Genomic DNA, 26,830 nt, shown 5'->3' with positions numbered 1-26,830 from the left:
TGAATCTCCAAAACCCATTTTCTAACTTGTTTTCTCTAAAAACACCTCAAAAATATCTAGAGATTTTGATAAACTCATTCTCAACCCTCGAAACACCCTCAGAATGCTTAAAAACATTAACAAATAAAAATACTCAACGGACCTCAATCTATCTTTTCTAACATGGTTATAGGGAAACACCTTCTCCATTGAACTACTCTCGAGAAGTTGTAACACTAAAATCAACTTTTTGGAAGACAAAATGTGATCATCAAAGCACTTCTTTTCTCCTCAATATTTTTTGATGAATTTCTGTCTTATTTCTCAAAATACAGGATTGAAAATGAAAACAAAATGAAATTTGATACGGAAACATGAATTGCTCAAATATTAGAGACCGAATGATAGAAAAAATAAAATTTCAAGTGTCAACTTGTAGTTTTTAGCATCAAAATCTAAATGAGTCATGTTTTGTTGTTTTTTTTTTTGTTAAAGTTGATACTTGTTCTTTTAATTTTATATTCAAGCCCAATTAAATTTTGATTTCACAAAATCAATACTTAATTCATCTTGAACACTCTTCAAAGAAGGACACGTGAAATACAATGTAAATTAAAAGAAATGTATGTGTATAAAAAAAATCATGCTAAATATAATTTGAGAACATAAAATTGCAAAGAATAAAAATTTGATGATTGAAGTGAAAAAATTGTTGATTGAACAATACAATCCAAGTAATTTGTAAGGTGGGCTACTGTGAATTACCTAATTCTTTTAGTTATTTATAAAATAATTATTGATTGTTTTTATTCCATAACAAGCAATGTTTTTTTTTTGTCAGCTTTTGTACAGACTAAATTTATTTTTGAAATGATTATAAAAACACACTACCTTTTATATTGATATTCTATATTTATAAAAAAAAATACTTTTTTTTCTTGAATATTAATTTTAAGGTTGAACTTAAAAAGTTATGAGAGAGACTACCTCTCATAATGATAAAACAAATGTGCAGTTGTTGCTCATATCTTTTTTCTTTGTCAAAAAAATAAAATTAAAATTATGAACTAAAAAATCAATGTATACAAAGTAAGTTTTTTCAAATATTAAGACTACATCATCTTTAATAAACCGAAGCCCCGAGCTAATCTATTAAATCCGCGACTCGGGTCATGGATCTGATTGGCTTAATAACATCATTTTTTTATGAAATAATCTTCATTTAATTATATAATAATAAAAATATATGCTATCAAAAAAATAACAAGATAAAATTAAAAAAATTGATGTGATGTAAAAAACTTGCTAATATAAAAAAAAACTTACTACAATCTTATTAAAAATAAATCAAATAGTATTTATAAAATAATATCTAAAATACACTCTGAATCATTTTAACAAATTAATAATATTTTAAATTAATTATTTTAAAAAATTAAATTTAAATTAATAAAAACAAAAAGAGACCATACATGCAACTTTGAGTAGCCTAATATCCTTGATCCTCTTAAAAGAGCCCAAACACATGGGTCTGCTATGCTAGACTTTTGTGTTTGTCTTAATTAAAAAGCTTAGACTCGTGCCTATTTTTTTTCATATAAGTAAATAACATTTCATTTTTTTTTGTTTTTTTTTAAAATAGGTGATAGATTGCCTACAATAGCAAGTGATATGTCACCTATTGTCGTGTTATAGAGTCACATGTGATGATTCAAAGTTCAAGTGTTTGAACTTTAAAAACTCAATTTTAAATCGTTTTTTACTTGAAAGCACCTTTGAAATATCATAAAAATCTATCACAAACCACTTAACAACCTCAAAATCACTAAAAAAACACAAAAATCAATCGAATTAAAAATTCTAAACGGAACCCAAATTGCTTTTTCAAGCATATTTATAGAAAAAAATTATCATCATCGAACTTTTTTTATTAAATGAAACTCGTTGACACTAAAATTAATTATTTTTGTCGCTATATTATGGCAAACTAAAAACCTTTTCTGTCTTTTCTCAAACTTAGGATTGAAATGTTAAGAAAATATATTTTTGGACTAAAATTAGATAAAAATTAAAGGGGCTATAAAGAAAGAAAAAGGAAAGTAGGTCCACTAAACATAATATTTTCTAGTGAATTTAAAATTGGCTATGGGATTTTTCATTGATTTACATTCTGGTTAATTTTTGTTGAAGTTTTTCTTTTCTTAACAATTTTTTAAAAATTAGTCATTAATTTGGACTTAGAGAAGGCTGTAATTGAAAAAAGATATTGAGAACAAAATTAAAAAAAACCTTGTGGTGACATGAATTGCTACAATGATTTATCTAATTGATTTAGTATATTTTATAATTATAATTGTAATAATATATAATATTGTAAAAAAAAAGTTGTTCAGTCATTATCCAATGAAAATACCACCTGTGTCTAGAATGAATGATTTGACAGCTTTTCAATTTACAAATGAGCATTTCTGGCTTTACAACACGGTATTGTTTAAAGCTTCGCTGGAAATTAATAGGGATATTTTGTTGCCCAGTACCAACATAATTAAAAATCATAATTTTATTTTATTGTTAATATAATAATAGCTGAAAGTTTATATATTTGTTAATTTTAAGATTTTTAAAATTAATTAAAATATGTGTAAGTTAATCTAAACACCCACATTAATAAAAACAAAACATAATTTTATATAAAACCAAGGTCTTAGGTTTGATAATCTTATTAAACTCATACTCTTTTAAGTGATTAAAAAAATCATATTACATTTTATATCAAAGATGGTCAAATATGGAAGTCAAATGGATGGATTTTTTTATACATAACCGCACCGCGGGACCACGGAAGAATTAATGAAAGTCATATATATTAATTATTATGTCAAAATGTTGGATTTGAAAATTAGAAAGCACATATCTACCTAACACCTCTTTTCTTAAGCCAAACAAACAACATATGCTTGTTTGGTAACGTGATATAGACTGTTTTTTGGCTAAAAATATATATTAAATTAATATTATTTTAGTATTTTTTAAATAATTTTAATGTGTTAATATTAAAAATAAAAAATATAAAAATTATTATTTTAATATATTTTTAATTAAAAAATACTTTTAAAAATAATAATATTATATGTAATACACTAACATGCAACAAAAACTTAAACAAATTTTTTGTTGATTAGACCTTATTTATAATTTATTTGGATCATACTTGTGATTCATTTTTATAATTGAGCAAATAAAATATCAAAAGTTCAAAATCATTATAAGCCTTTATTTTTTTATTGTGATTTATGAATTATATTTTTTATTTAGTTTGAAATATAATATTATTTAATTATATAGTCGTTAACTTTAAAATCCTTAAAATTAATCGAGATATACGCAAACTGACTCGAATAGATATGTTACTTAAACAAATTACTACATGCTTATTTAGTTTGAAATACACATACTGTTTTGAAGAAATATATTCTGGTTTTTCTTTATTTATAGCTGATAAAAATTAGTATTTTAAATGATGCTAACGTTTTACATGAGAAACAACAAAACATAAAATCTCGTATAATTCAATTCTTGTTTTCAATCGATTACCAATAGAAGTTGGAATTTCATACTTGACTCTGGGCCACTTTTCTTTTAAAGAAATTATTACATAACAAGAAGCAATCAATTTGAAAAAAGAAGAAGCAGTTACAAATCCAAAAACCCTTACACGTCCTCATCATCCATAAAAAAAACAAATTGCATATTCCAGAATCCATCCCTAATCCTCTCTCCAAACACTCCCGATTCTTCCATATTACTTACTATATATACACACACAAACAGACACATGGAGGTTTTCTTTCCCTCTCTCTGTTTGCTTCCTCCCCGTCGTATATAAATACCAAATCACAACAAACTAACAAACCAAGCGCAGACGTGGAGATGGTGGCAGAAGGAGGAGAAGAGGGGGGGAAGATAAAAATTGGAGTTTGTGTGATGGAAAAGAAGGTGAAATGCGGCTTCGAGGTTCTGTTTCTCTTTATTTTTTTTTTCTATCCCGAAACCAGAAACCGAAAACTATAAAAATCATTACTAATATAATCAAAACATTTCGCTACTGCTTTAATAACACATACATTTTTTTTTTTGGTTTCTTCAGTTGTTATCAGCTCCAATGGGACAGATTCTTGAAAGATTACAAGCATTTGGTGAATTTGAGGTGCTTTTACTATTTCTTTTTTGAATTTATAATTTCCTTTTTCGTTTTTATGATTTGTTTTTTGTGTTTGTAATGTTGTAGGTTATACATTTCGGGGATAAAGTGATTCTTGAAGATCCAATTGAGAAGTAAGACTGGATTTTATTTTTATGTGATTGTTTTAGACTTTTATTATGTTTCAATTGCAATAAAAAAATGCACTGGATCCTTGGATTTTATTTGCTGTTTATATTTTGACAAATCAATCCACATTTTCAGTTTTTATACTCAGAATTGATGATCGTTAAATGTTGTTTATTTTGGCATTTTGTTTTTATATTTGCCTGTTTTCTTCTTAAATAAATTAAATTTTACCTTCCATGTTGCGGCTTCAGCCTTGGAGTTTTTATTTCACTGCCCTCGAGGAAGTTGACTGATTTGTTGCACTCTTTACTCGTTTCAGCTGGCCAATATGCGATTGCTTGATTGCTTTCTATTCCTCTGGTTATCCCCTTGAAAAGGCTGAGGCATATGCCACTTTGAGGAAGTAAGTAGCATTTCTTGCTCATGTTCCAAGTTCAAATGATTAGTGAATTGCACATGCTTCTTGAGATGAAAGTCAACTGGAAACTTCATACACGCAAATGATTTTCTACTCACCTTTGAGAAGCTGAAATCTTTTATTAGTGTCTAGATGCTTTTTTTCATCTATAATTTGCACTTTGTTGCTTTTATCAGTGACATGTGAATATGGACAAGGAATGAACCTTTTCTTGATCCATTAAAAAGTGAGTAGAAAATTATGAAGTGGTGGAATAAAATTTTGTGCAGTAGTGTAATCCTGCCTGGTCGCTGTTCAATCTCATTGCATTGAAGAATGCCATGCTTGTGTATCTTTAACTTTCCTTTTATATTAAGTCCACTGTTCCTGATAGACCTTATTTGCCCCACTGCACAAGCTGCTGCTTCATGTCTATCCACATTTGTTCACTGTTAAATTGCTCATGCTTTTGACTCAGGCCTTTTCTAGTGAATGAGTTGGAGCCGCAACATCTTCTTCATGACCGGCGGAAGGTGTACGAGGTATAAAGTCTAAACGTCCATCTTATCCTCAGGATTTCTTTGTTTTGTGTTTCACACCTGCTTTGTAAGACATATTGCATGCCTTGGTACAATAGTTTATTATGACACACACACACGCATGCGTGTGCGCGCCCGCTCAACAAACAATTTTCTACTCTTCCTCTTGAAGAATGCTTTCCAGTTATTCTTTTTTTTTTCTTTTTTTTTCCTGAGGGTTCTGAGGCAAGTGCTCGACCATATGATTGGTCAGTCCTCTACTGAAAGGGGTGAACCCATTGCACTGCAAAATATATTTCCTTAAATCTGCCAGTCCTCATCGATGGAGTTTACTAATGACTAATTGAGCTGTGCATGTGCATTGTTATTTCTTAATTTATTAAAGCTAATCAATTGTTTTCTATTTGTTGTGGCTATTTAAGCGTCTTGAAATGTTTGGAATTCCTGTCCCGAGATATGCCCTTGTTAATAGGGAATTTCCATATCAAGAGCTGGATTGTTTTTTCGAAGAAGAAGATTTTGTTGAGGTACATGGAAGTCGTTTTTGGAAACCCTTTGTAGAGAAGCCTGTTGACGGTGAGCATATTTCATACATTTATCAAGTTCTGTGATTTATGCTGTTTTTCTCATTAAGATTTGGCTAAACAATGCGGCATCGCTCCATGTATTTTGCTTGATGCTTGTATAGTGGACTGCTATCTCTATTTGCTAGGAAAATTATTATTCATGCTTTGGACATAAAGTGCGTGTATCTGATGCGAGAACTTAGTGCTTTGGACATAATTATTATTCAGTGATGAGAGAACTTAGTTCATCAATACTTTTTTGTGTTGTGTATGGACAGCTTTATTATTATCGTTTTGAATTTCTACCTCCAAAAAATAAAACTGTGCAATGAATCAGTGTTTCCATTTTTCTGATATTCTCAGTTTCTGAAGTCATCAATTTGTACAAACAGTGATGTGTTTTGTGCCCGTCATATTGATCGATTAAATGATTCTCTTTTCTTAGAAGTCCTAGATGGACTAATGTGCTTGGATTGCATAAAGATGTTGCTTTAAATAGACACTGCCTATAATTTTTTATTTTGTAGTTATGAACTGTTGTATTCATTCCATGTTGCACTTACATTAATTTGTAAGAGCTTTCTTTACAATTAGCATGCATGACAATGACTCCCATGTTGTACTTTTGTGAAGGGGATGACCATAGTATCATGATATATTATCCCAGTTCAGCAGGTGGAGGTATGAAGGAATTGTTTAGGAAGGTAGGTTTATCAACAACTTTTGTTTTTCTAATTTGGTAGCTAAACTCTGTTTCTTTGTCTTTCTTTTTCCCCCGATGACATTAGTAAATCTGCAATGCTATGCAGGCATTCTTAAAGCGTTGGTGCTTCTCATATGAAAGAATTTGAGGCATAAAAATATTTACAAAGATAGGAAAACACTAATGGGGATTGGTTTAGACCCAATTTGCTTTTGCTGCTGTTTTGCCTCGGTTGATTCTACCTTTTTGTTTATTTGTCTACTTGGTTCTACTGGTATTAGGGGTGAGCAAAATAACTAGATTATCCAGAATATCCGTAAAAGACTGACCTGAAAAAACCGAGAAACTGAATTTGTTGGATAATCTCAGATATAAATTTTTTAAAGAAATTTGGTTCGGTTTGGTTTTAGTTTTAGAAACCAAAAAACTGACAAAACTGAACTGCAAAACCAAACCGAAAAATCTGAGACTATATAATTAGACCGAACCAAACAACCTAATTTTTGTCTAAAAAAAATCAAAGCTTTGATGAAAATAGCCCATTTTTTTTTGGCCCATTTGGACTCATTCGGTTTAAAAAAAAGTAAAACCAAACCAAACAAAACTGATTGGTTTTTATTTTCATTTGGTTCAGTTCAAAATGTTGAAAAAAAAATTCGGTTTGGTTGGATGGTTTTGGTCTAAACTAAACTGTTTGAACCAATACTGTCCCTGAACTGGTATATAGACAAGGATATCGATCCATAATCTGAACTGGTATTCGGTGTGGCCTTTTTTCTTTTGCTAGATACATGTATTTTCCACCCTATTTGTGCATGGCTATGGAATTATTAAGGCACACCTTCCAGTCATACTTGCATATAGTTATTTGCATCTCACATTTCAAGATGCCTGATGGCTTGGATGTTGGAATGGTTTTGTATTTGCTGATCCATTGTATTTTCATTATCTATCACAGTACACTTACATGATCAGGTCTTATTGCAGGTTGGTAATCGGTCAAGTGAGTTCCATCCAGAGGTTAGAAGAGTGAGGCGTGAAGGCTCTTACATATATGAAGAATTTATGCCAACTGGAGGAACAGATGTGAAGGTTGTATATAGTTTTCTGTAAAAAGTTGGCCCTTTTAGTTTTGTTTTACTCATTAATTCTGTGATAGGATGTAGCTTACATTTTTCTATGTTGCTATATGTTTTTAAAGCTCATCAGAACTTGTGATTGATTTGAAATAGTTGGGGTATTTGTCCAGGTTCCTTTGCTGATCAATTTCAATTTGAAGAGAAGATACAGAATTTAACCATGTTATTAGGATTTGAATTTGATTGCATGGCAGCAATACAAATGGAGAATATTATAGATTTCAGCTGTGTTTATCTTTTAAATTGTAACCTGTCACAATAATATCACAGATATAAGAGAGGGAAATAGAATAGATGAACAAAACTTCTGAACCTATAAACTGATATAAATGCTTAGTCAAGTTAAACTGAAATAAGCTGTTAAGATGCATAATTGACCAGTGATATAAGACAGGAACATGTATTGCATTATGAGAGATGTGGCTTACTTGTGTTTTCCTAAGAGAAAATGCTCGTCAAATCTAATTTTGTATAGTGAAATGTGCAGTGTGAAATCTGTGGTAACTTGTGGATTCAAGTAGGAATCAAGCTTTGCTTTAGGTTGAACTTTACCTGTTATGTGAAAAAAGGAATGCTATGTCTACATTGTTTCTATATTCATTTTTTGATTGGTCTTCCTTTGCAAATTTTTGGGCTTTCCCTTGGATTATTGTAGTTAAATTTACCAAATTTGTCAGAAACCTATTAAAGAATTGACTTTGTATGATGTGTGTGTTTTTTGCATCACATCTCAGGGTCTTCTTAAGTGTCTGGTATTTCAAATATTTTTGGCTCACTATTAACCTTTAGTGGTGTGGGTCTGTTATTGCTTTAGTCCATGCTGCTTGCAGTTCTATCCTGCTTTCTGAATCCATAGGTTGTTTTCTTTTGAAAATATTTTGTGTTAGCACGATTACATTTATGCTATCAGTTGTTATTGTGTTTTCTATGCAGGATTCAATTCTTCATCTTGTTTTTGCTTGTTACTGACATTTACAAATGATTATAGGTGTACACTGTTGGTCCTGAATATGCACATGCTGAGGCAAGGAAGTCTCCTGTTGTTGATGGTGTTGTCATGCGAAATCCTGATGGAAAGGAAGTAATTCCCTGTAGCAATATAGTCTACTGAAATAAATCCCCCCCCCTCCCTCCCTCCCTATATATATATTGTATGTGTGGATGAGTGATGATGCACACAGATTCAATTTCTCAGCTGCTTCTTTGTATTCTGCTGTGTTTTTGTTTTTTTAATGCACTAAAAATTTTATTGTTTCTCTCAAATATCTGACTATCTTGTGAGATATTAAAGCATGGGAAAACTGGATTTGTTTAGGCGTTCCAACTTGTTGAAATACAGTTAATTAGAGTTACAACATGGTTGAAGAGTCAATTTTGTAACTGATTTTAAAGTTTACCTGTGCATGCTTGATTTGATGTCATAAGGAATACCAAAGAGAAAAAACAGAGAGAAGTATTATGGAGTAATGTAACTATTGATACCCACTAGGCAAATATTTAGATGGTTTGACCACTTTTGGGGATGTGAGGTCCATGTTTCTCTTTTTATACTTTGGAAAATAGTGCATTGAAAGCCATATGCTATGAAGTTTAGGAAAACAGATGCTATGGAAAAAAAGATATAAACTGAAGAGCAGTAGTTCTTTTTTCTAGTTAGCCAAGCAATGTACAGTTGCCTCTTCTCACCATATCACGTCCCTTAGAGTACCAGCATGCTAGGTATAGTTCTCATAAATTGGAAAATGCTTCTTTTTCATGTCTCGTAGTTCAATAATGCTTTTAGGCTGTAGGTGTCAGAATTGACATATTGCTTCTATTGAATTGACTCTTCCAGTAACTTTAACATAAGTACATTTTAAGTTTTGAATTTTAACTTTGTGTATTAATTGCGAGGCATTGTCAGGCTACCCTTTAAACTTTTCTTGTTCATTTGACTACTCTTAACTGAACTAAGTTTGCTTCTCAAGTGATGGATTGCTAAACTCGTAAGAAAAGGATTAAATAAGAGAAGTAAAAATTCCAGTATACATGCACGCCTGCATACATACATACACGTGCTCTTATTCCAATGCATGTATACTGCAATCAGAAGTCATGACACTGCTGGTTGATTTTATGCATTTATATTCCAGGTTTAGGGTTATATGATGATTGGCCCTCATTTAACTCTTACTGTGTTTGACAGGTGAGGTATCCTGTGTTACTGACACCTAATGAGAAGCAAATGGCAAGAGATGTTTGCATTGCATTTAGCCAGGCTGTATGTGATCTCAATCTGGTTTTAGTTAATTAATGTTTTTCTGGCTTCCAAGATATCATCGTTCTACTTAACTTGATTGTGTCTACTCATGAATATCATATGCAGACTGGTTTCTGTTTGTTTTAGTTTTTATTGCTTTTGCAAAGTGCAATAGTTCCTTTCTCCTGCAATGATGAGTGGTGCTAAATATTCAATGATGATTGATAAGCGTAGGTGCATCAGATGGGTTGCTTCATTGGTGTTTCTTACCCGACATGATTTAGTTATCCAGAGCAATGAGCTCATTTTGCTAGTGTTGTCAGATGTGTTTTATGCGAACTTTTTTAATTTTTATTTTTGGGGAAAAAATTGACTAATAACTCAACAATAGCCTCTTGATTCTTGCTAGTACAACTGCTTTAGCCTAGACTTCCTGGTTAAGACTTGCGTGTCTTCTTCAAAGTCGTCTTTAAGTACATAGTTTGTGGTTGCTCATCATTTCAATGCTGGATATTCCTAACTACTAAACTTTCTTCCCATGAATTAGTGCACTAACCTTCCATGTGATTCATGTATTTTATTTTCATATTAGTAGTGCTAATTCCTTACTGATATTGTATTGCTAGTCAATTCTAAATTATACTTGTTGCTTGCAGGTTTGTGGGTTTGATCTCCTGCGTTGTGAAGGACGATCATATGTTTGTGATGTAAATGGATGGAGTTTTGTGAAAAATTCCTACAAGTAATGGTCAATATATTTTTTTGGTCAATTTTAGTTTCATTAATGTTTGCTCAACCAGTCGTATGCTGTTTCCAATTTAGTCTAAAAAGTTACCTGTCTACTTGTGGAAAATCTCCATTTTTCTGGAAAACAGAAAACAGTAGAAACACGCTTACGGATTGTAAAATGAAAATTACTTTCTTAGACAAGTGTTTTCTATTTCTCCTTTTCTGGAACTACTGACAGTTGGTCAAATACTCCCAACCCTAGAAAGCAAGTGCTGTTTTTTGTGTCTTTTTTTTATCTCATTTTCTTTTACTATCTGAAGGGCAAACCAAAATAAGCCTTTGTTTTCTTTTTTGGAAAATTCATGGTTAGTAAAACATGTTTTTCTAATTTTTCATGTGAGTAAAATTTCTAGAATAAAGAAAACTTCTGAAAGCAATCGCTTCCTTGCAGTTTTTCTAAAAACAAAATCTGATAAATGTATCCTGATTCCTCAACCTGTTTATTTGGTCTAATTACGATGTCTTCATTTCTTTTATCGCATTGGCATAATACATAAAATTATGAAATTAATAGAATGTTTTACTTTTTGTAGTTATCTCTTTTTATTTGATTTACATTCTGTGGTTTACTTATTTTCTTGTTCTTACAGTTTCCACGATTCTTGCAATCTCTTTAGATTTACATACCATCTCCATTCTCAATACAGATATTATGATGATGCTGCTTGTGTGCTGAGAAAGTTGCTTTTGGATGCAAAAGCTCCTCACCTTTCATCAGCAATTCCGCCCACTTTACCATGGAAAGTCAATGAACCAGTCCAGCCTTCTGAGGGATTAACTCGTCAGGGTAGTGGGATTATTGGCACATTTGGGCAGTCTGAGGAGCTACGCTGTGTGATTGCCATTATTCGGCAGTATGTTATATCATTTTCTTTGGCATCTTTACTTCACTTAAGATTTTCAAATCTCCCTTCTTATTTGTGTTTTATGTGGGCAGTGGTGATAGAACTCCCAAACAAAAGGTGAAGTTGAAGGTTACTGAGGAAAAGCTGCTAAACTTGATGTTAAAGTACAATGGGGGACGACCCAGATCTGAGGTGATTCCTTTCTTATTGGGATAAAAAGACATCAGTGGTACATGTTCATTTAATGGTTTTCTAATTGAGTCCTTAGCTTTATATTTTGACAAATACACTTGTATATTTCTAAAAGAAAAAAATAAGTTCATATCCTTAGTCTACATTTAAAAATACCTGTGTTGCTGCTATCTAATTGTGACATTACATGTGGCACAAACCTCATCAAGATGGAGAAAATTTGGTTGGCACATCAATGAGTGATGTGGTTAATCATCATCATTATCCAAATTTAGATATATGATATATAGATGAAAAAATAGAGTTGAAAAAAAAAAAAAAAAATGGAACAGAAAATTATATATGAGATATGAGATTGTGTATCAAAAGATAAATCAGATTTGGGATTAGCATGTCGATAAAAAATAATATTCATCTGTTAGAGATTAGAAGGTTGATGATAAAAAACCCTCTTCGTATCCCATTTTTGTTTGTTTGATTCTCATTTTACATTGAGCTGAAATAAATTATGAGATATGAGATTGTTTATCAAAAATATAAATCAGATTTGGGGTTAGAATGTTGATAAGAAAAATAATCAAGTGTTTGGAGATTAGAAGTTTGATGATCAAAAACCCTCTTCATATTTATTTTTAGTTTATTTGATTCCCATTTTATGTTGAGGAAAAATAAATAAAACCCATTTTATGTCTTTGCCTTCTCGTCTATTTCCCTTTATGGCATGACCTCCCTTGATTCTTCCCCATCATTACAGTGTTGGGAATAAGTTTGTGGGGCCAGAGTTCCAGCTGGCATGGGTAGCCCAGCTTTGGATACTTGTGTAGTTGCAAGTGTCGTTAGCATTTTCCTTAATCTACAAAACTAATTGATGTTTTAGGCCATTTTTCTCCATCTTGATGACGTGTCTCACACATATTGTCATAATGGACATATATCATTAGATAATGGTCATATCAGCTGCATTTTTAGACAGAGACTAGTTGTATTAACTCTCTCTGCCAAAAGTTGAAATACAAGGGCTCAATCAGAAAATTCCTAAAAGTAACTGTACTGCTGATATCTTTATCCCTTTTTTATTCATTTACTGTTCTGTTGTCTTGTAGTCCTACCAAGTTGTTTTATATCAGTTTTTTTCCCTTCTTCCTCAGACAAAACTTAAAAGTGCTGTTCAATTACAAGATCTGCTTGATGCAACACGAATACTTGTACCTCGTACAAGGTATCATTTGAAATTCAACAATTCCTTTGTGCTTTTATTATTGTTCTACCTTTTAATGATACACATTATAGAATTTCATGAATGTGGCATTCAAAATGTTTGGTTATTACCACCATCAACAGTTTGTTTAAAATGCTCTTTGCTAATAAATTTTGTGGCTGATCTATTATCATTGTTAGTGTCATGCATTAAAGCTTTGCCAATGTATTCATACATGACAGCAGATATTTGTCTACTTGATGCTTATAATCTGGAAGATGGAGTTCAACTTTTATTTAGGGCATGAGGATCTGCTTTCTGAAATATATATTGATCATAAGTTCGTGATTTAAAATGAAATAGGGACACAAGCTTCAGAGCACTGAGTATTGGTTCTGTCATAGTATTGAGACTGGTCTTCATGTCATATCTAGCCAGGCTGCTATGAAAATGGAGATTCATTGTCCATATATAACTTTTTTTCAATGCTGATTATGGTTTTTTGATGGTTTTACTCCTCTTTTTTGCTATATAGGCCAGGTCGAGAAAGTGATAGTGAGGCAGAAGACTTTGAGCATGCTGAAAAGCTACGTCAAGTTAAAGCAGTTCTTGAGGAGGTTTTGTTGTTTGTCTTGAATATTTCATTTATGCAAGACATCCTGTCACTTTTCGTGTTTATTATGATCAAGTTTATCTTCTGTATATCTATGGGTTCATATCTTGTTCCATTTCATTTACCCATGGCTATTCCTTCTCTTTGTTTTAATAAATGAGTTTAGGCTGGATGAAATCTTGGTGATTTATGGTTACAAGGTTAGTCAAGTTTTGTGATGTAAAACAATTATCTCAAGAGTTTATGGACTACATTGAAGCATGAAGTTACTGTTTTTCTATTTTAATTATTTTCCTAGTTAATTTTGGATTTAATTATTTATTTCCTATTTAAATTAAAACTTTTAATTTAATTAGTATTTTGGTGGGGACACCATTGGGCATTGTTCTGCATCATATTTTATTATTTAAGAATCCTAATGCTAAATTAATTCTATTATGTAAGTTTTAATTAAGAATTCTTTCTCATAAAGAATTTTAATACTAATATAAATAGGGATGTCTAGTTTATTTTATAGAGATCAATACTATTATTCAGATTCAATAAAAATATCAAAGAATTTTCTCTAGATTTCTCTACAGTCTAGTCTGTAACCTTAGAGCTTGAGAACCCTAGTTTTATCTTCACTTTACACTACATTAGGTAGTATCAGAGTGGCTTAACATTCAGATCGGTGATGAACCGTGAAGAGAATCGTGGAGCATTTGGTGACAATCATCTCCGTGACAGTGATCAAAGGATGTAGTCTGTTTGAGATTAGCTAGATTGCCATTTAGTAGTGATAGCAACTTTAGAAGGGCAAATGCATACTGGGTTTAGCAACATCAATACCAGAGTTAATGACCTTACAACCAGGCTTGAGACACTAGGGTTGCACGAAAACATGAACTAGGGAAGAAGAGAGGCATGCGCCAAGTATGATGCTCGCAGCCAACATGTCAATGAATCAGCTCATGCAAATCCTCGCGGTCAGTATGACTACGAGTATTCGTCTAATGAAGAGGATCGAGGTAAGGTTGTTGGAAATAATAGGTATGATCAAGATTATCGTATGAAGGTTGAGATTTCTCCTTTTGGTGGTGATAAAAGAGTAGAGGAGTTCCTTGATTGGTTAGCTAAATGTGATTGATTTTATGAGTATACGAGAATTTCAGATTCGAGAATGGTAAAAACTGTAAAGTTTAAATTGAAACCTTAAGCCTTAGTATAATGGGATAAACTATTGGAGACTAGGAGGTGAGAGGGTAGAAGACCTATTGAGACTTGGGAACGGATGAAACAATTGTTGAGAGATAGATTTTTGCCCCTTGATTATGTTGAGTTTCTGTTCCATAAGTATCAGAGGTGCTCTCAAGATTTTCAAACCATGCATGATATACAACGAAGTTTTTGCGCTTAGCAGAGCGAAATGACCTGCATGAAACTGATAGGGAACATATTGCTAGATATGTAGAGGGATTGAAACCTGCCATTAGAGATAGAATTGGGTTTTAGATGCTGCTGAATGCTACTAATGTGTGAAATATGGCTTTAACAGCAGAGCTGTTGATGCAGGATACAACCAATACAAGATTTGATTATCAAAGGAGGGTTCAACCTTTGTGATAAGGGATTTGAAAATTTGTGAGCGTTATTTGATCAATAGAGACTTTTTCTTATATTCAGATCATGAAGCTTTGAAGTCTTTGAATAGTCAGAAGAAAATTAGTATAGATATGATAGCTAGGTGGATTACATTCCTTTAGAAGTTTTGTTCAAGTCTGAAGCATAAAGCTGGAGTTCAGAACAAAGTGGTTGATGCATTGAGGTAGTGTTTCAGAGTATGATAGCGATTGCTTTTTAAAGTTCTTTTCGCTTAGAAATACATGAAAATAATGTTTTTTTTTTTTTTTAAAATCATTTTTGACATCAGTACATCAAAACGATCCAAAAAAAAGTACAAGCAAATTTTTTTTTTTTCAAAAAATCATGAAGCGCGGTTTTTACCGCAAAAACAAACAGCATCTGAGTAGGCGAGGTGCCCTACTAATCATGTTTTATAGCGATATTTTAGTTTTTACGTGTCGGAAGGAATTATATGCTTAAGATGTTGATTTTCAGAAGATATGGGAGAAGAGTTCTAATGGTCGCGCTGATAGAGATTTCCATATACATGATGGTTACTTAATGAAAGGTAATCGATTGTGTATGCCTTGCACATACCTACATGAGAAATTGATTGGAGACTTGCATGGTACGGATTTAAGGGTCATGAAGGAAGAGATAAAACAATGTCAGCTTTGGAGGATAAGTATTACTGGCCTATCTCAAGCGTGATACCAACAGATTTGTTCAACATTGTTTTATTTGTCAAACAACTAAGGGGCAATCACAAAACATTGGCTTATACATGCCTCAACCTTTGCCTAAACATATTTGGGAAGATATTCAAAGATGACACACTTTATACCTTGTAAGAAGGCTATACATGCGATTAGTGTGGTTAGACTTTTTCAGGGAGATAGTGAGGTTGCATGGTGTTCAAAAATCCATCACGTCTAATAGAGATACCAGGTTCCTTAGTCACTTTTGGCTACCTTTGTGGAAGATGTTTAAATTCTCCTTGAAGTTTAATAATACTACTGATCCACAAACACCTAACAGTTTCTAGACAGAGCTTTGAACAATCTGATTCGTGTCATTTGTGGAGATAAGCTTAAATAGTGGGATGTTGCCTTGGTTCAGGCAGAATTTGCTTACAACAGTTCCAAGCATAATGCTACTGGCAAGACACCATTTGAGATTGTGTTCATGAAGCCTTCAAATCATGTACTTGATCTAAATTCACTGCCTAAAGCTGCTAGGTTTAGGAAGTCAGCAGAGAATTTGGCTGAATAGGTGCAAGTTATGCATCAAAAGGCCAGGAGGAAACTGGAAGAAATAGCTGCTGGAAATAAGCACGCGGTAGACAAGGTTAGGCGAGTTTAATTGTTTCAAGGAGACACTGTCATGATTTTCTTGTGCTAGGAGAGGTTTCCAGTAGGCACTTATAATAAACTAAAGATGAAGTATGGTCTATATAAGGTGCTGAAGAAAATCAATGGCAATTCTTATGTTATTGATCTTCCGGATAGCATGGGCATATCAAAGACCTTCAATGTTGCTGATTTTTATGAGTACTTTCTAGATACTGAACTCAACTCGAGGATGAGTTTTTCTAAAGTGGGGAAAACTGATGTAGGATAATTTTCCCAAGAGTTTATGAACTAGATTGAAGCATGAAGTTATTGTTTTCCTATTTTAATTATTTTCTTAGTAAATTTTGCATTTCAATTAGTTGTTTCCAGTTTAGCTTAGGACTTTTAATTTAATTAGTATTTTACTACTTTGAAATTCTAATGCTAGATGAATTCTATTAATTAAGTAAGTTTTAATTAGGAATTATTTCATATAAAAGATTTTGGTACTAATATAAATAGGAATATCTAGTTTATTTTATAGAGATCAATACTATTATTCAGATTCAATAAAAATCAGAGAATTTTCTCTAGATTTCTATAGTTTGTTTTGTGACCTTAAGGCTTGAAAACCCTACTTTTATCTTCACTATACGCTTGTGCCATTTTGATTGCATTGATGTTAATGGCTCAACTTGCATTTAGCAATTGTGAAAGTATTTCAACAATGCAGGAAAAATGCTGTTAAGAAACAAAGTTGATTAGCATCTTCAAATTGCCATATCTAATATATTGTTTAAGTATCCTAACATATTGCTATTATGTTTCTGGTGTTTGAATTCTTTCTTATTCCAGGGGGGACATTTCTCTGGTATTTATAGGAAGGTCCAGCTTAAACCTCTAAAGTGGGTTAAAGTTCCGAAAAGTAATGGTGAAGGTGAGGAAGAACGACCAGTTGAAGCTCTCATGGTTCTTAAATATGGAGGTGTTCTTACCCATGCTGGCAGAAAGCAGGTATTAATTATCGATGTCTTGCTGATCTCATATTTAATTTATTTTGCGTACATAGTGACAATCCAAGGATTGCTCCGATGAAGCAATACTACGGAAAATCCTTCATACCTTTCACTGTAAATAACCTTCTTACTTTTTTTTTTTAAAAAATTTTCATTTCTGCTTTTCTGATGTCTTTTCAGGCAGAAGAACTGGGTAGATACTTTCGAAATAATATGTATCCAGGTCAAGATAATGAACCCTTTTTTTTTTCCTTTTAAATGAGATAATGATCATTAGTCATATGTATGTCCAAGATTTTCTTAGGCCTCTCTTCCAACATTTTGCTGAAAGGTGTTATTCGGCCATCTATGACTGACAAGAACTTCTAGTTTAGGTCTAATTATTCTGCTCAGAATTTTTTCTTGTTCCTTGTTCAATTAATTGCTTCTTGAGGTCACCATGAATGCCTCAGTATATTGGCAGCTTTACTAAATGTAATCTGCAGTGTTTTTGTTTGATATGTTTTCACAAGTTGATTATATAATATGCACAAGATTTTCAACTAAATGAATTATAGGTGACTTCAGCTACATATATGGGAGTTCAGGCAATTTCAACTAGGCTACCAAGTTGTAGTGCTGCTTTTCCATCCCTGCAAGGGCAATTTTTGAAGTCCTTATGTAGTCAGTTCTGGGAGTTATTGGGCTTTAGTATCTGGCAGTTTTAGTTTTTAACTGCCTATGGTTTTTCCTCGTGGTTTAACTGTTCTGGTAGACCTTTTTTTTTTCACTACTTATGTCATCTCTCTTGATTTAGCCATTCATGCTTGTTGACAGCTCCTCAATAGAAGATATTATCGATCGATGCGATGCCATCTTTAATTTCTAGGCCATGGCTGTTTACCAGAATGCAAATGGCTTTATCCTGGACAACATAGATTTATGATCCTGTTGCCACATGTTCTCCAGTGCACTTAGTAATTATTATCTTTTTAGGATGAATTTTTCCCTGAATGGATGCATGCCACTTTTAAGTTTGGACTTGGGAGTCCTTTTATCAGTGACAAGCAGAGCAACATAAACTATGGTGATTGCAGTTCCAAGATTTATTATTTTTGCTTCTCTTGATGGAGACGTATAAAATTTCAGGTGAAGGGACAGGCCTGCTTCGTCTTCATAGTACATATCGTCACGACCTTAAAATTTACAGCTCTGATGAAGGTCGTGTACAGGTATAGCATTTCACATAAATAAAATGGTAATTGATCTTAGGTCGCTTTGTTTTCTTATTTGGGTGCTATTCCAATTATGAACTGAATTGCCACACATCACTCACAAATAGTGTCTGACAGATGTCTGCAGCGGCATTTGCAAAGGGCCTCCTTGACCTGGAAGGACCGCTAACGCCAATTCTGGTCTGTGGTATTTTCTTTAGTTTTGACCGCTTTTGGATATTGAGTTCTTAACTGATTAAATAAACTCTATCAAGGTTTCTCTTGTTAGCAAGGATTCCTCCATGCTGGATGGACTTGACAATGCCAGCATTGAGATGGAAGAAGCCAAGGTTTGTTTTGCTCCATGAAATGCATTAGCACCTCTGTTGTCTTCTGCTTGACTGAATTTAGCATCCAGTAATTAACTAAGATTATTACCCAAAAAATGTTAAACTCAGATGATGCTCATACCCCAAGTATTTTTCTATTCCCATTATTATTGAACATTGCTTGATGTCTCCGATATGAATAAACTAATTGCATTCTTCTACTTGATTGTTTGCTAGGCTCAATTATCTCCAAAATTCTGGAATGATGTTCTGCTTTATTATAACGGTGATTTCCTTTTGTTTTATTGATTTTTGCAGGCTAGGTTGAATGAGATTATAACTTCTGTTGCAAAGATAGTTAATAGCAATGGATCCTCTGAATGTCCTTGGATGACTGATGGAGCTGGACTACCTTCAAATGCTTCTGAACTTCTCCCTAACCTGGTGATTATTCTTGCAAGTGAAACACGATTAGCCTAATGCTATAAACACAGGTTCACACGCATGTGTGGATATTTGTGCCGGTGCATGCCTATATTAATAATACAAAACACACTCGTTAAACTCATTTTTACTTTAAGGCCTTGGCAGCAAGAATTATATTTTTTATTTGTTTTATTTTTTAGGAAAACGTTGCATTGATCTAGGTTAGAGCAGGCTTATAACTTCAAATTTCTTTTATTCTTGTAGATGCAAAGTGTTGCACCACTTCAGAAAAAGAAGTTTAATTTATTTAGAGTAGAACTCTGTCTTAACTTCATTATTAACTGATTGAATGATTCTCTTCAAATCATTTTTGATTTAAAACTCACTTCTAAGTTTTTTTTATTTATGATTAATTCCTCTATCATTATTGTATTTGTATGCATTCAAAATAACTGTTAAATAATTTTATCATTATTGTCATTTATATATGGACCCAGGTGTTTCCTTAATGAATTTGAGGTTTTAAGTGATTCATATAAGAAGAGAATTCGTACTGGGTAGTAGGAAAAGGTCTCCTTTGTTAAACCAACTATGTAGTGTGCCTTCTGCTCACTTTTAGTTGATATATGGCTGTTACACTGTGTAGTAATAAAAACTCCTACCTTTGTGACTAGTTTTTTTTTATTTCCTTTCTCTTACGTAACAATTTCTCAAGTTATTTTACTAGATTTCCATGAGTTGTATTTCATTGTTAGGTATGGAAAATTCGTCCAAACTTCTCACCTCCCTCTCCTTGTGGGCTCTATGTGGATAGGTAAAATTGACTAAGAAGGTGACAGAACAAGTGAGACTACTTGCCATGGATGAAGATGAAGAACTTACAGAGACAAGCTCATACGATGTAATTCCACCATATGACCAAGCAAAGGCTCTCGGTAAAACAAACATTGATATAGATCGTATTGCTGCTGGATTACCATGTGGAAGTGAGGGATTCCTGTTGATGTATGCTCGCTGGAAGAAGCTTGAAAGAGACTTGTATAATGAACGCAAAGAGTAAGTGGTTGCTATTATTTGTGTTGGTTGTTGATTGTGTGATGGGTGTAAATAATTCAGGTTATTGCTCTTGCATTTCCTATTACATATATGTTAATATTATCTGAAGGTAATCCATTTCAAGAATATGGCATTTCAGCATCTTTATTTTTTAACAAAAACAATTTTTTTTTAGTATTTTTGTTAATAAGATAGAGCAATTCTGGTAAACTGCCATATTGTTCAACACTTCTTAATTATTGATTTACATGCAGACGGTTTGACATAACACAAATCCCTGATATTTATGACTCTTGCAAGTAAGTTCTCTATTCCCAAGTTATGCTTACTTATAAAGTAATACTGCACCCATACAAAATTATTGCCTTCTAACCATCATGGATGTGAAAAATATTCCTCCAATCATATTAAGCTTAAGCCATGCTACACTTTTTATGTTTGTGTACATGTCATGAATGTTGACATTCTTCTTGTGTTATCAGTTTCTACTGCATATTCGCATCATGTGTTTTTCTCATTGTCTTAATTCCTGTCCATTTAGTGTTTTTTAGTATTTGGTGATCTTTGAGATTAAGAGACTACACACAAGTTGTGATGGTTTGGGCTGATTTGTGCTGGTCTGGATGGGCTCAGTAATGACATTGATATATAGTGAGATGCATTGCTACATGTCAAATGCACGAAGAATTAAGAAGACATCCATTTGCCTATGCATGTTGGCATGACTGATATTCACTGCATTGATATGAAAGGGTGACGGATGCATGTCGAAGCAGGATATCTATATTTGTTCATTTGTAATGTTGCTTCAAAATGGACATGAAATCAAAGTTAATTTATACCGGTGGTGATTGACTTGTCTTTATTTAAACACCTTTGGCACGTTAATTTTATAGAAGATTCCTGGTATTATGCCTTTCTCACTGTAGTTGTTTTCTGACTGTTACATTATTTATTTATTTGATCTACCATTTACAGATATGATCTGTTGCACAATGCTCACCTTAATCTAGAGGGGCTGGATGAACTATTCAAAGTTGCTCAGGTATAAATGGACTCTAATCCAACAATTTATACATTTTTAACTTAGGATTTCATATTTGTCTGTTATTATTCATCGTTAGCAGATATGGTGTACTTTACTACTGTGGTTCTGAATGTCATAAAGATATAGTAAATCTGTTCTCCCATGATATGCTGATTAAGATGGCAATATCTGGCTTCTTTTTTAGTGTGCGGTCCCTGTATCTTGAATTAAGAATGCATTTGACATAACTGTTGATTATATGAAATATTTTTTGTAGAGGCAAAGAAGTATATACATAGCTAATCAATTCTCTCTTGCAAATATGCATAGCAATCTGCAATTATTGGTTCATCAATGTATTTCTCTGAGTGTTGAAATTTTTATTGCAGTTACTTGCTGATGGTGTCATTCCTAACGAGTATGGAATTAATCCAAAGCAGAAATTGAAGATTGGCTCAAAGGTGAAGTACCTTTTTTGATGCTTCCACATTTTACCTGACAAAATAAATTAACTTGACAGGCATGCTTTATTTCTTCAGTATGTCATATTTGGCAAACGTATTTTTGATGTTAACCATGAGCATTCTGATAAATATTTCTCGAGTAAAGATACCAAATACTCATACAATTATATATACTCAGGCTAGATCAATGGCTTGATCACAGCGTAAACTACCATTAGGTTGTTTGCCCATATTTGAAGTCACATTGTTGTTTCAACATGTGAACTGTTGAACACTATATTAACATCCTTCCCCGAGTAATAGAGATCCGGACAGGGTGGGAGAAGCAGGTTAGGGCACTACAAGATTGATTGATGTTTGGAGTTATAATCAAGATTGACTTCCTTCACCTTTGTGTGTGAATCTGTTGATTCTCTTGCATTGCTTTTAGTCTCTAATATATATTGTTTCTAACTCTATTCATTTACCGATACATACTTGAAGATACTCAGTTTTTTTTCTGTTTTTATTTTGCAATTCAGATTGCTCGACGTCTGTTGGGTAAAATATTGATTGATCTTAGGAACACACTTGAGGAAGCCATTAGTGTTGCTGAATTAAAATGTAATCAAGATCAACAATCAGCTTCTAAGAAGAATGATAAGGAAGACACAGATTATCAGTCGAAGCTTTTCATCAAGAATGAAGACATGAGAAGAACTAGCACCACTAGTGAAATATCAATGGATCAGGATGATGATGATGATAAAGAGACGAAATACCGTTTGGATCCAAAGTAAATATTTCAACCTTTAATGGATGCTTCAACTTTATATAGAATAACTGATTAATATAATGTTCATTTTTAATCAGGTATGCAAATGTAAAGACACCAGACCGCCATGTTCGTACACGCCTCTATTTTACATCGGTAAGAAAAATACCCTGTCCCCTGCTTTCTACAACAGCACATACATCTCTCTCTCTCTCTCTCAACACTTTACGTAAAATATGAAACAATTTTGGGTAATACTTGCATCTCTGTTAAGATCTTGGAATTAATATAGACACCTATCGATCAGTTAAATAATCTCACTATCTCAACTTTTGGCCAGAGGGTTGAAGGATCCTTTGTTAACTGCTTAAATTCTATTATGAAGAGGACAGATTTATGTTTCTCTGGCAAAAAGAAAAAAAGAAAAGAAATTTCTTCGGTTTTTTTTAGAAAATGTTTAATCACTTTTCAAGTACAGAGCTGTCTTAAAAGACCGGATTTATTCTTCTGAAGTCAAATTTTAATATGGGATTTCCAATTATTAGACTAAAACTTTGGTTTTCTTTTTTGAATATTTCTGCTGTTAATACTGTTGTATCTCAGTGCTAATGATGTTGATGGGATGGGGAGGAGAACCCCCAATGTTGATGAATAGCGACTTTTATAGACTCAATTCTTCAAGTTCTTTCAATGAAACAAGGTTTACTTCTTTCGTTTCACACTTTGGCAAAAAAAGGGGTGTATTGCCACTGATATGTTGAGTGCACGGTGCAAGTTTTTTCTTACTTTTCATCATTGTTGACTTTGTTAAGTTCTGCACAATCTGAAATATTAACTTTAATTGGATATAAGCAAAATAATTATTTTTCATACAGATACACAGGAATGATTTTTTTCTTATGACACATTATATCTTCAGAAGTTTATATCATGCAACTTTGATGACAGGAATCACATATCCATTCCCTTATGAATGTTCTCCGTTACTGTAACCTGGATGAATCTCTTCAAGGAGAGGATAGCCTTGTTTGCCATAGTGCCTTGGAGCGTTTATACAAAACCAAGGAGCTTGATTACATGAGCAATATTGTACTTAGGATGTTTGAGAATACTGAGGTGGTAACACTCACTATTTTTAGAATGTTCTTTCTACTTGATTACCTTAATTATCTTTGCTTCTTTTTCGCTTATTTGACCGTTATTTCTATAAAATTATTTCAGTCAAAGCTAGAGCCAGTGTACTCTTCAAGTTGCCCTGATTGGCTGTCCAACCCAGAAACTGGTTTCTATGGCCTTGAACTAGTTCAGTTTAGGAACCTAGCAGGAAGCCAGTGTTTAACTGGAAGTCGTCATGATTTTGAGTCTCTCTGGTTGAGTTATAGAGAAAGGGGGGTTTCCAAGTCATTTTCAAACCTGAAACTTCATATTTTCCATGTGGTATTAACTTTGAGGAAACTGATTTCCTGGCCACTAAATCAAATACAGCTGTATGCGAATAGCTTAAAGTTGGACCTGCTACCTTCTCCTTTAATGCACAGTTTAAAATTCTGGTGTGGGAGTAGGTGCAGTGCAATTCCTTGAATTTTGGAGCAGAGTAGAACCACTCCCTGGCCTGAAAGAAAACGAGACTGTGCTCAACTGGATCAAAATGTACAGGGACTGGTTTTCCTACTCACACTGAAGGGTACTGTGCCTCAAATGGTTTCAATCTGATGGAAAGTGTCTCCCATTCATTTTCATGTCTGTGAGTAGGAAACACAATTTGTGATTGACATCTTGTGCAATATGTTGACCCTTCAACATCTAGAAGGGTTCCTTTTCCAGGCTTTTCAATATGTTTGGGTTGAAGTAGACTAATTAGAATGGTGTCCGTTAGTCGCATGTTATGTTTTCAGTAGGAGATAATAAGTTCTTAGACTTAGGAAGCCAGTTTTTTTTTTTTTTGTTTTTTAAAAAATTGACATTGCAGGTCGCTTTAGAAGACCCAAAAAGGTTCCGCATAGAGATGACTTTCAGCCGTGGTGCAGACTTGTCTCCATTGGAGGTAAGCATATATTCATTTGTTGCTAAGAGAGTTCCCAGGTAATTGTGCTGCTCTGGTTTTCTCATTTTAATTTTAATTTTTTCCCAAAGGAAAAGGAAGAAAGTAAAAATTACAGTGGGAAAGCTGCCACAGAACTTTATGTAGGAAGTTTATCGTCATATACATGGAAAGAAGGAAAGAGAGTAGCAATATTTTTCCCTTTATTTTCTTTTAATGTTTGGAAATGCAAATTGAATCTCACTTTAGCAAAGCATTAAACTTGAAAAATCATTATCTCTCCTCCAACTGAAAGAAAGGGTCTTAATAACCCTTTAACATTGATTACCTTCCCGTCTCTGAATAAAGATATTTTATCCCCTTCACTCCCCTTAATTATCCAAACAAACTAGGGAAGGTAAAATTTTCCCCATTGGGTCCCCTTTCCTCCCCTTCTATCACTAATTCTTTTCACACTGTAAAGGTGAACAAGTGGTGGCGCTATCAACGCACTGTCTAGACTCCTTCAGATTGTACAACAGATTTCAAACATGCTTAAAGGAGAGAGTCGAACATCCGGATTTCTTCTATTGTTCGCTGGTGTTTGTTACATTCTACCAAGATGACCTCATTGTCTTCCAAAATGATCTGATACTATGGATATTATTAGTACACAATACTATTTGAACTAGGCGTAGTTGAATGAGCCATCTTAACAAGCTCAAGTTTGTTTCTGTTTTGTTTGTCAGAAGAACGACAGTGAGGCCATCTCATTGCATCAGGAGCACACTCTTCCGATAATGGGTCCAGAAAGGCTGCAAGAAGTGGGATCCTATCTAACATTAGAGAAAATGGAGATGATGTTTCGTCCTTTTGCTATGCCAGCGGAAGACTTTCCTCCACCTTCCACCCCTGCAGGATTCTCAGGCTACTTCTCAAAAAGTGCAGCAGTCCTTGAGCGCCTTGTTAATCTCTGGCCCTTCCATAAGCATGACAAGCATGCAAGTGCTAATGGAAAGTAGCTACTTAAATTCTGTCATATTTCTTTCACAAGTGAACATTCCATGTTCACAGATTACTTCATTAAAGAGATCTGATTTCTTCTGGGATATGCCTAAGGTTAGCGTTTCATACATGAACAATACAGGATTGGATAGTCGGATAGTGCTTTGATGTCTGGAACGCACATGATCCCTTTTATGCCATTCCATGTCTACTCTTTTGTCACACCACTTAAGCCTTGAACATTTTTATCTCTATCCATTTTTATGGAGTTCATCTCACTAAACACGCTTGTAAATAAGACAAAATTTAACAGTCATTAAAATCAAATCATATGCTGAATTAAAATAATAATTATTATTTTTGTATTAAAATAAATATTAAATAATAAAATAGAATTCAATTATATTATTTGGAATACATATAAAAATAAATTGAATTAACAATTTTTATTATTTTACTCTTAAATGTAGAATTTTTATGATAATTTGCTTATTAATATTAAATGAGAATAAATATTTTTTTTCTTTATTTTCTCATTATAAACTTTTTATTTAAGTTTTTCTATATGTTGTCCTTATCTTTTTATATAGTTGAGGAGATAACCATAGATTAATTTTCTTTTTATTCCAAATTGATATAGCTTCTCTGAATTGTTTTACTATTTTTATTTATTTATTGAATTATGCTACTATTAAAAAAACAGCTTTTGAATTAAAAAGAATTACCATAACAAAAACAAAAATATAAATGAAAAAAAAAAATACATTTCTCCTTAATAGTTTTAATTGTTGTCTTTTTTACAAATGTCTACATTTATAATAATTTATTTGATTAAAAATAGGTTTTAGAAAGCAAGGTCAAGGGGTTGGGTGAATTTACTTGTTTGACTAGGTCATTGAAAATCATTTCCATTTCAAACTTTATTTTATAAAAATATTAAATCAACTTTTTAAAAAAATATATTTTCTTAATAAAAGTGAAGACAAGTTTTTAGGTTAATCAATTTGAAAGTGCACCCACCAAGTCAACTAAGCCACACTTGATCAACTCCTACAAGGTTTGCTTAAAAACTTGA

The 26,830-nt window shown here is 32.9% G+C and overlaps 1 protein-coding gene across 3 annotated transcripts; it reads left to right on the top strand.

The window, feature by feature from the left end:
* The first annotated feature begins 3,655 nt into the window (after window positions 1–3,655).
* On the top strand, window positions 3,656–25,977 carry LOC7472565 (inositol hexakisphosphate and diphosphoinositol-pentakisphosphate kinase VIP2). 3 transcript variants are annotated; one of them, XM_024599716.2, is made up of 30 exons: window positions 3,656–3,993; window positions 4,127–4,186; window positions 4,268–4,314; window positions 4,629–4,712; window positions 5,185–5,248; window positions 5,668–5,821; window positions 6,445–6,515; window positions 7,502–7,606; window positions 8,642–8,734; window positions 9,839–9,913; window positions 10,549–10,634; window positions 11,329–11,535; window positions 11,619–11,718; window positions 12,867–12,937; window positions 13,452–13,533; window positions 17,321–17,479; window positions 17,662–17,704; window positions 18,610–18,692; window positions 18,813–18,875; window positions 18,950–19,024; window positions 19,322–19,447; window positions 20,244–20,485; window positions 20,740–20,784; window positions 21,464–21,530; window positions 21,902–21,973; window positions 22,498–22,751; window positions 22,829–22,886; window positions 23,679–23,846; window positions 24,700–24,774; window positions 25,503–25,977. In XM_024599716.2, exons 1-30 carry the CDS (start codon window positions 3,910–3,912, stop codon window positions 25,770–25,772), a joined length of 3,183 nt encoding a protein of 1,060 aa, XP_024455484.2. In that variant the 5' UTR covers window positions 3,656–3,909; the 3' UTR covers window positions 25,773–25,977. The 3 variants fall into 3 exon arrangements, with proteins under 3 accessions (XP_024455484.2, XP_024455485.2, XP_002305988.4); XM_024599717.2 differs by having other exon boundaries at window positions 3,659–3,975; window positions 25,500–25,977; XM_002305952.4 differs by having other exon boundaries at window positions 3,659–3,993; window positions 25,500–25,977.
* Window positions 25,978–26,830: the final 853 nt, after the last annotated feature.

The sequence above is a fragment of the Populus trichocarpa genome, chromosome 4 (assembly GCF_000002775.5).
Source record: "Populus trichocarpa isolate Nisqually-1 chromosome 4, P.trichocarpa_v4.1, whole genome shotgun sequence".
NCBI lineage: Eukaryota > Viridiplantae > Streptophyta > Magnoliopsida > Malpighiales > Salicaceae > Populus > Populus trichocarpa.
This window is presented reverse-complemented; position numbering and strand designations above follow the sequence as displayed.

Bases quoted from the DNA above. Each gene is read 5' to 3' on its own strand.
- LOC7472565 (XM_002305952.4), top strand. From the start codon at position 3,910: ATGGTGGCAGAAGGAGGAGAAGAGGGGGGGAAGATAAAAATTGGAGTT. The intron at 3,994-4,126 runs GTTCTGTTTCTC...TGGTTTCTTCAG, and splicing joins AGGTGAAATGCGGCTTCGAG to TTGTTATCAGCTCCAATGGG. The intron at 9,914-10,548 runs GTATGTGATCTC...TGTTGCTTGCAG, and splicing joins GCATTGCATTTAGCCAGGCT to GTTTGTGGGTTTGATCTCCT.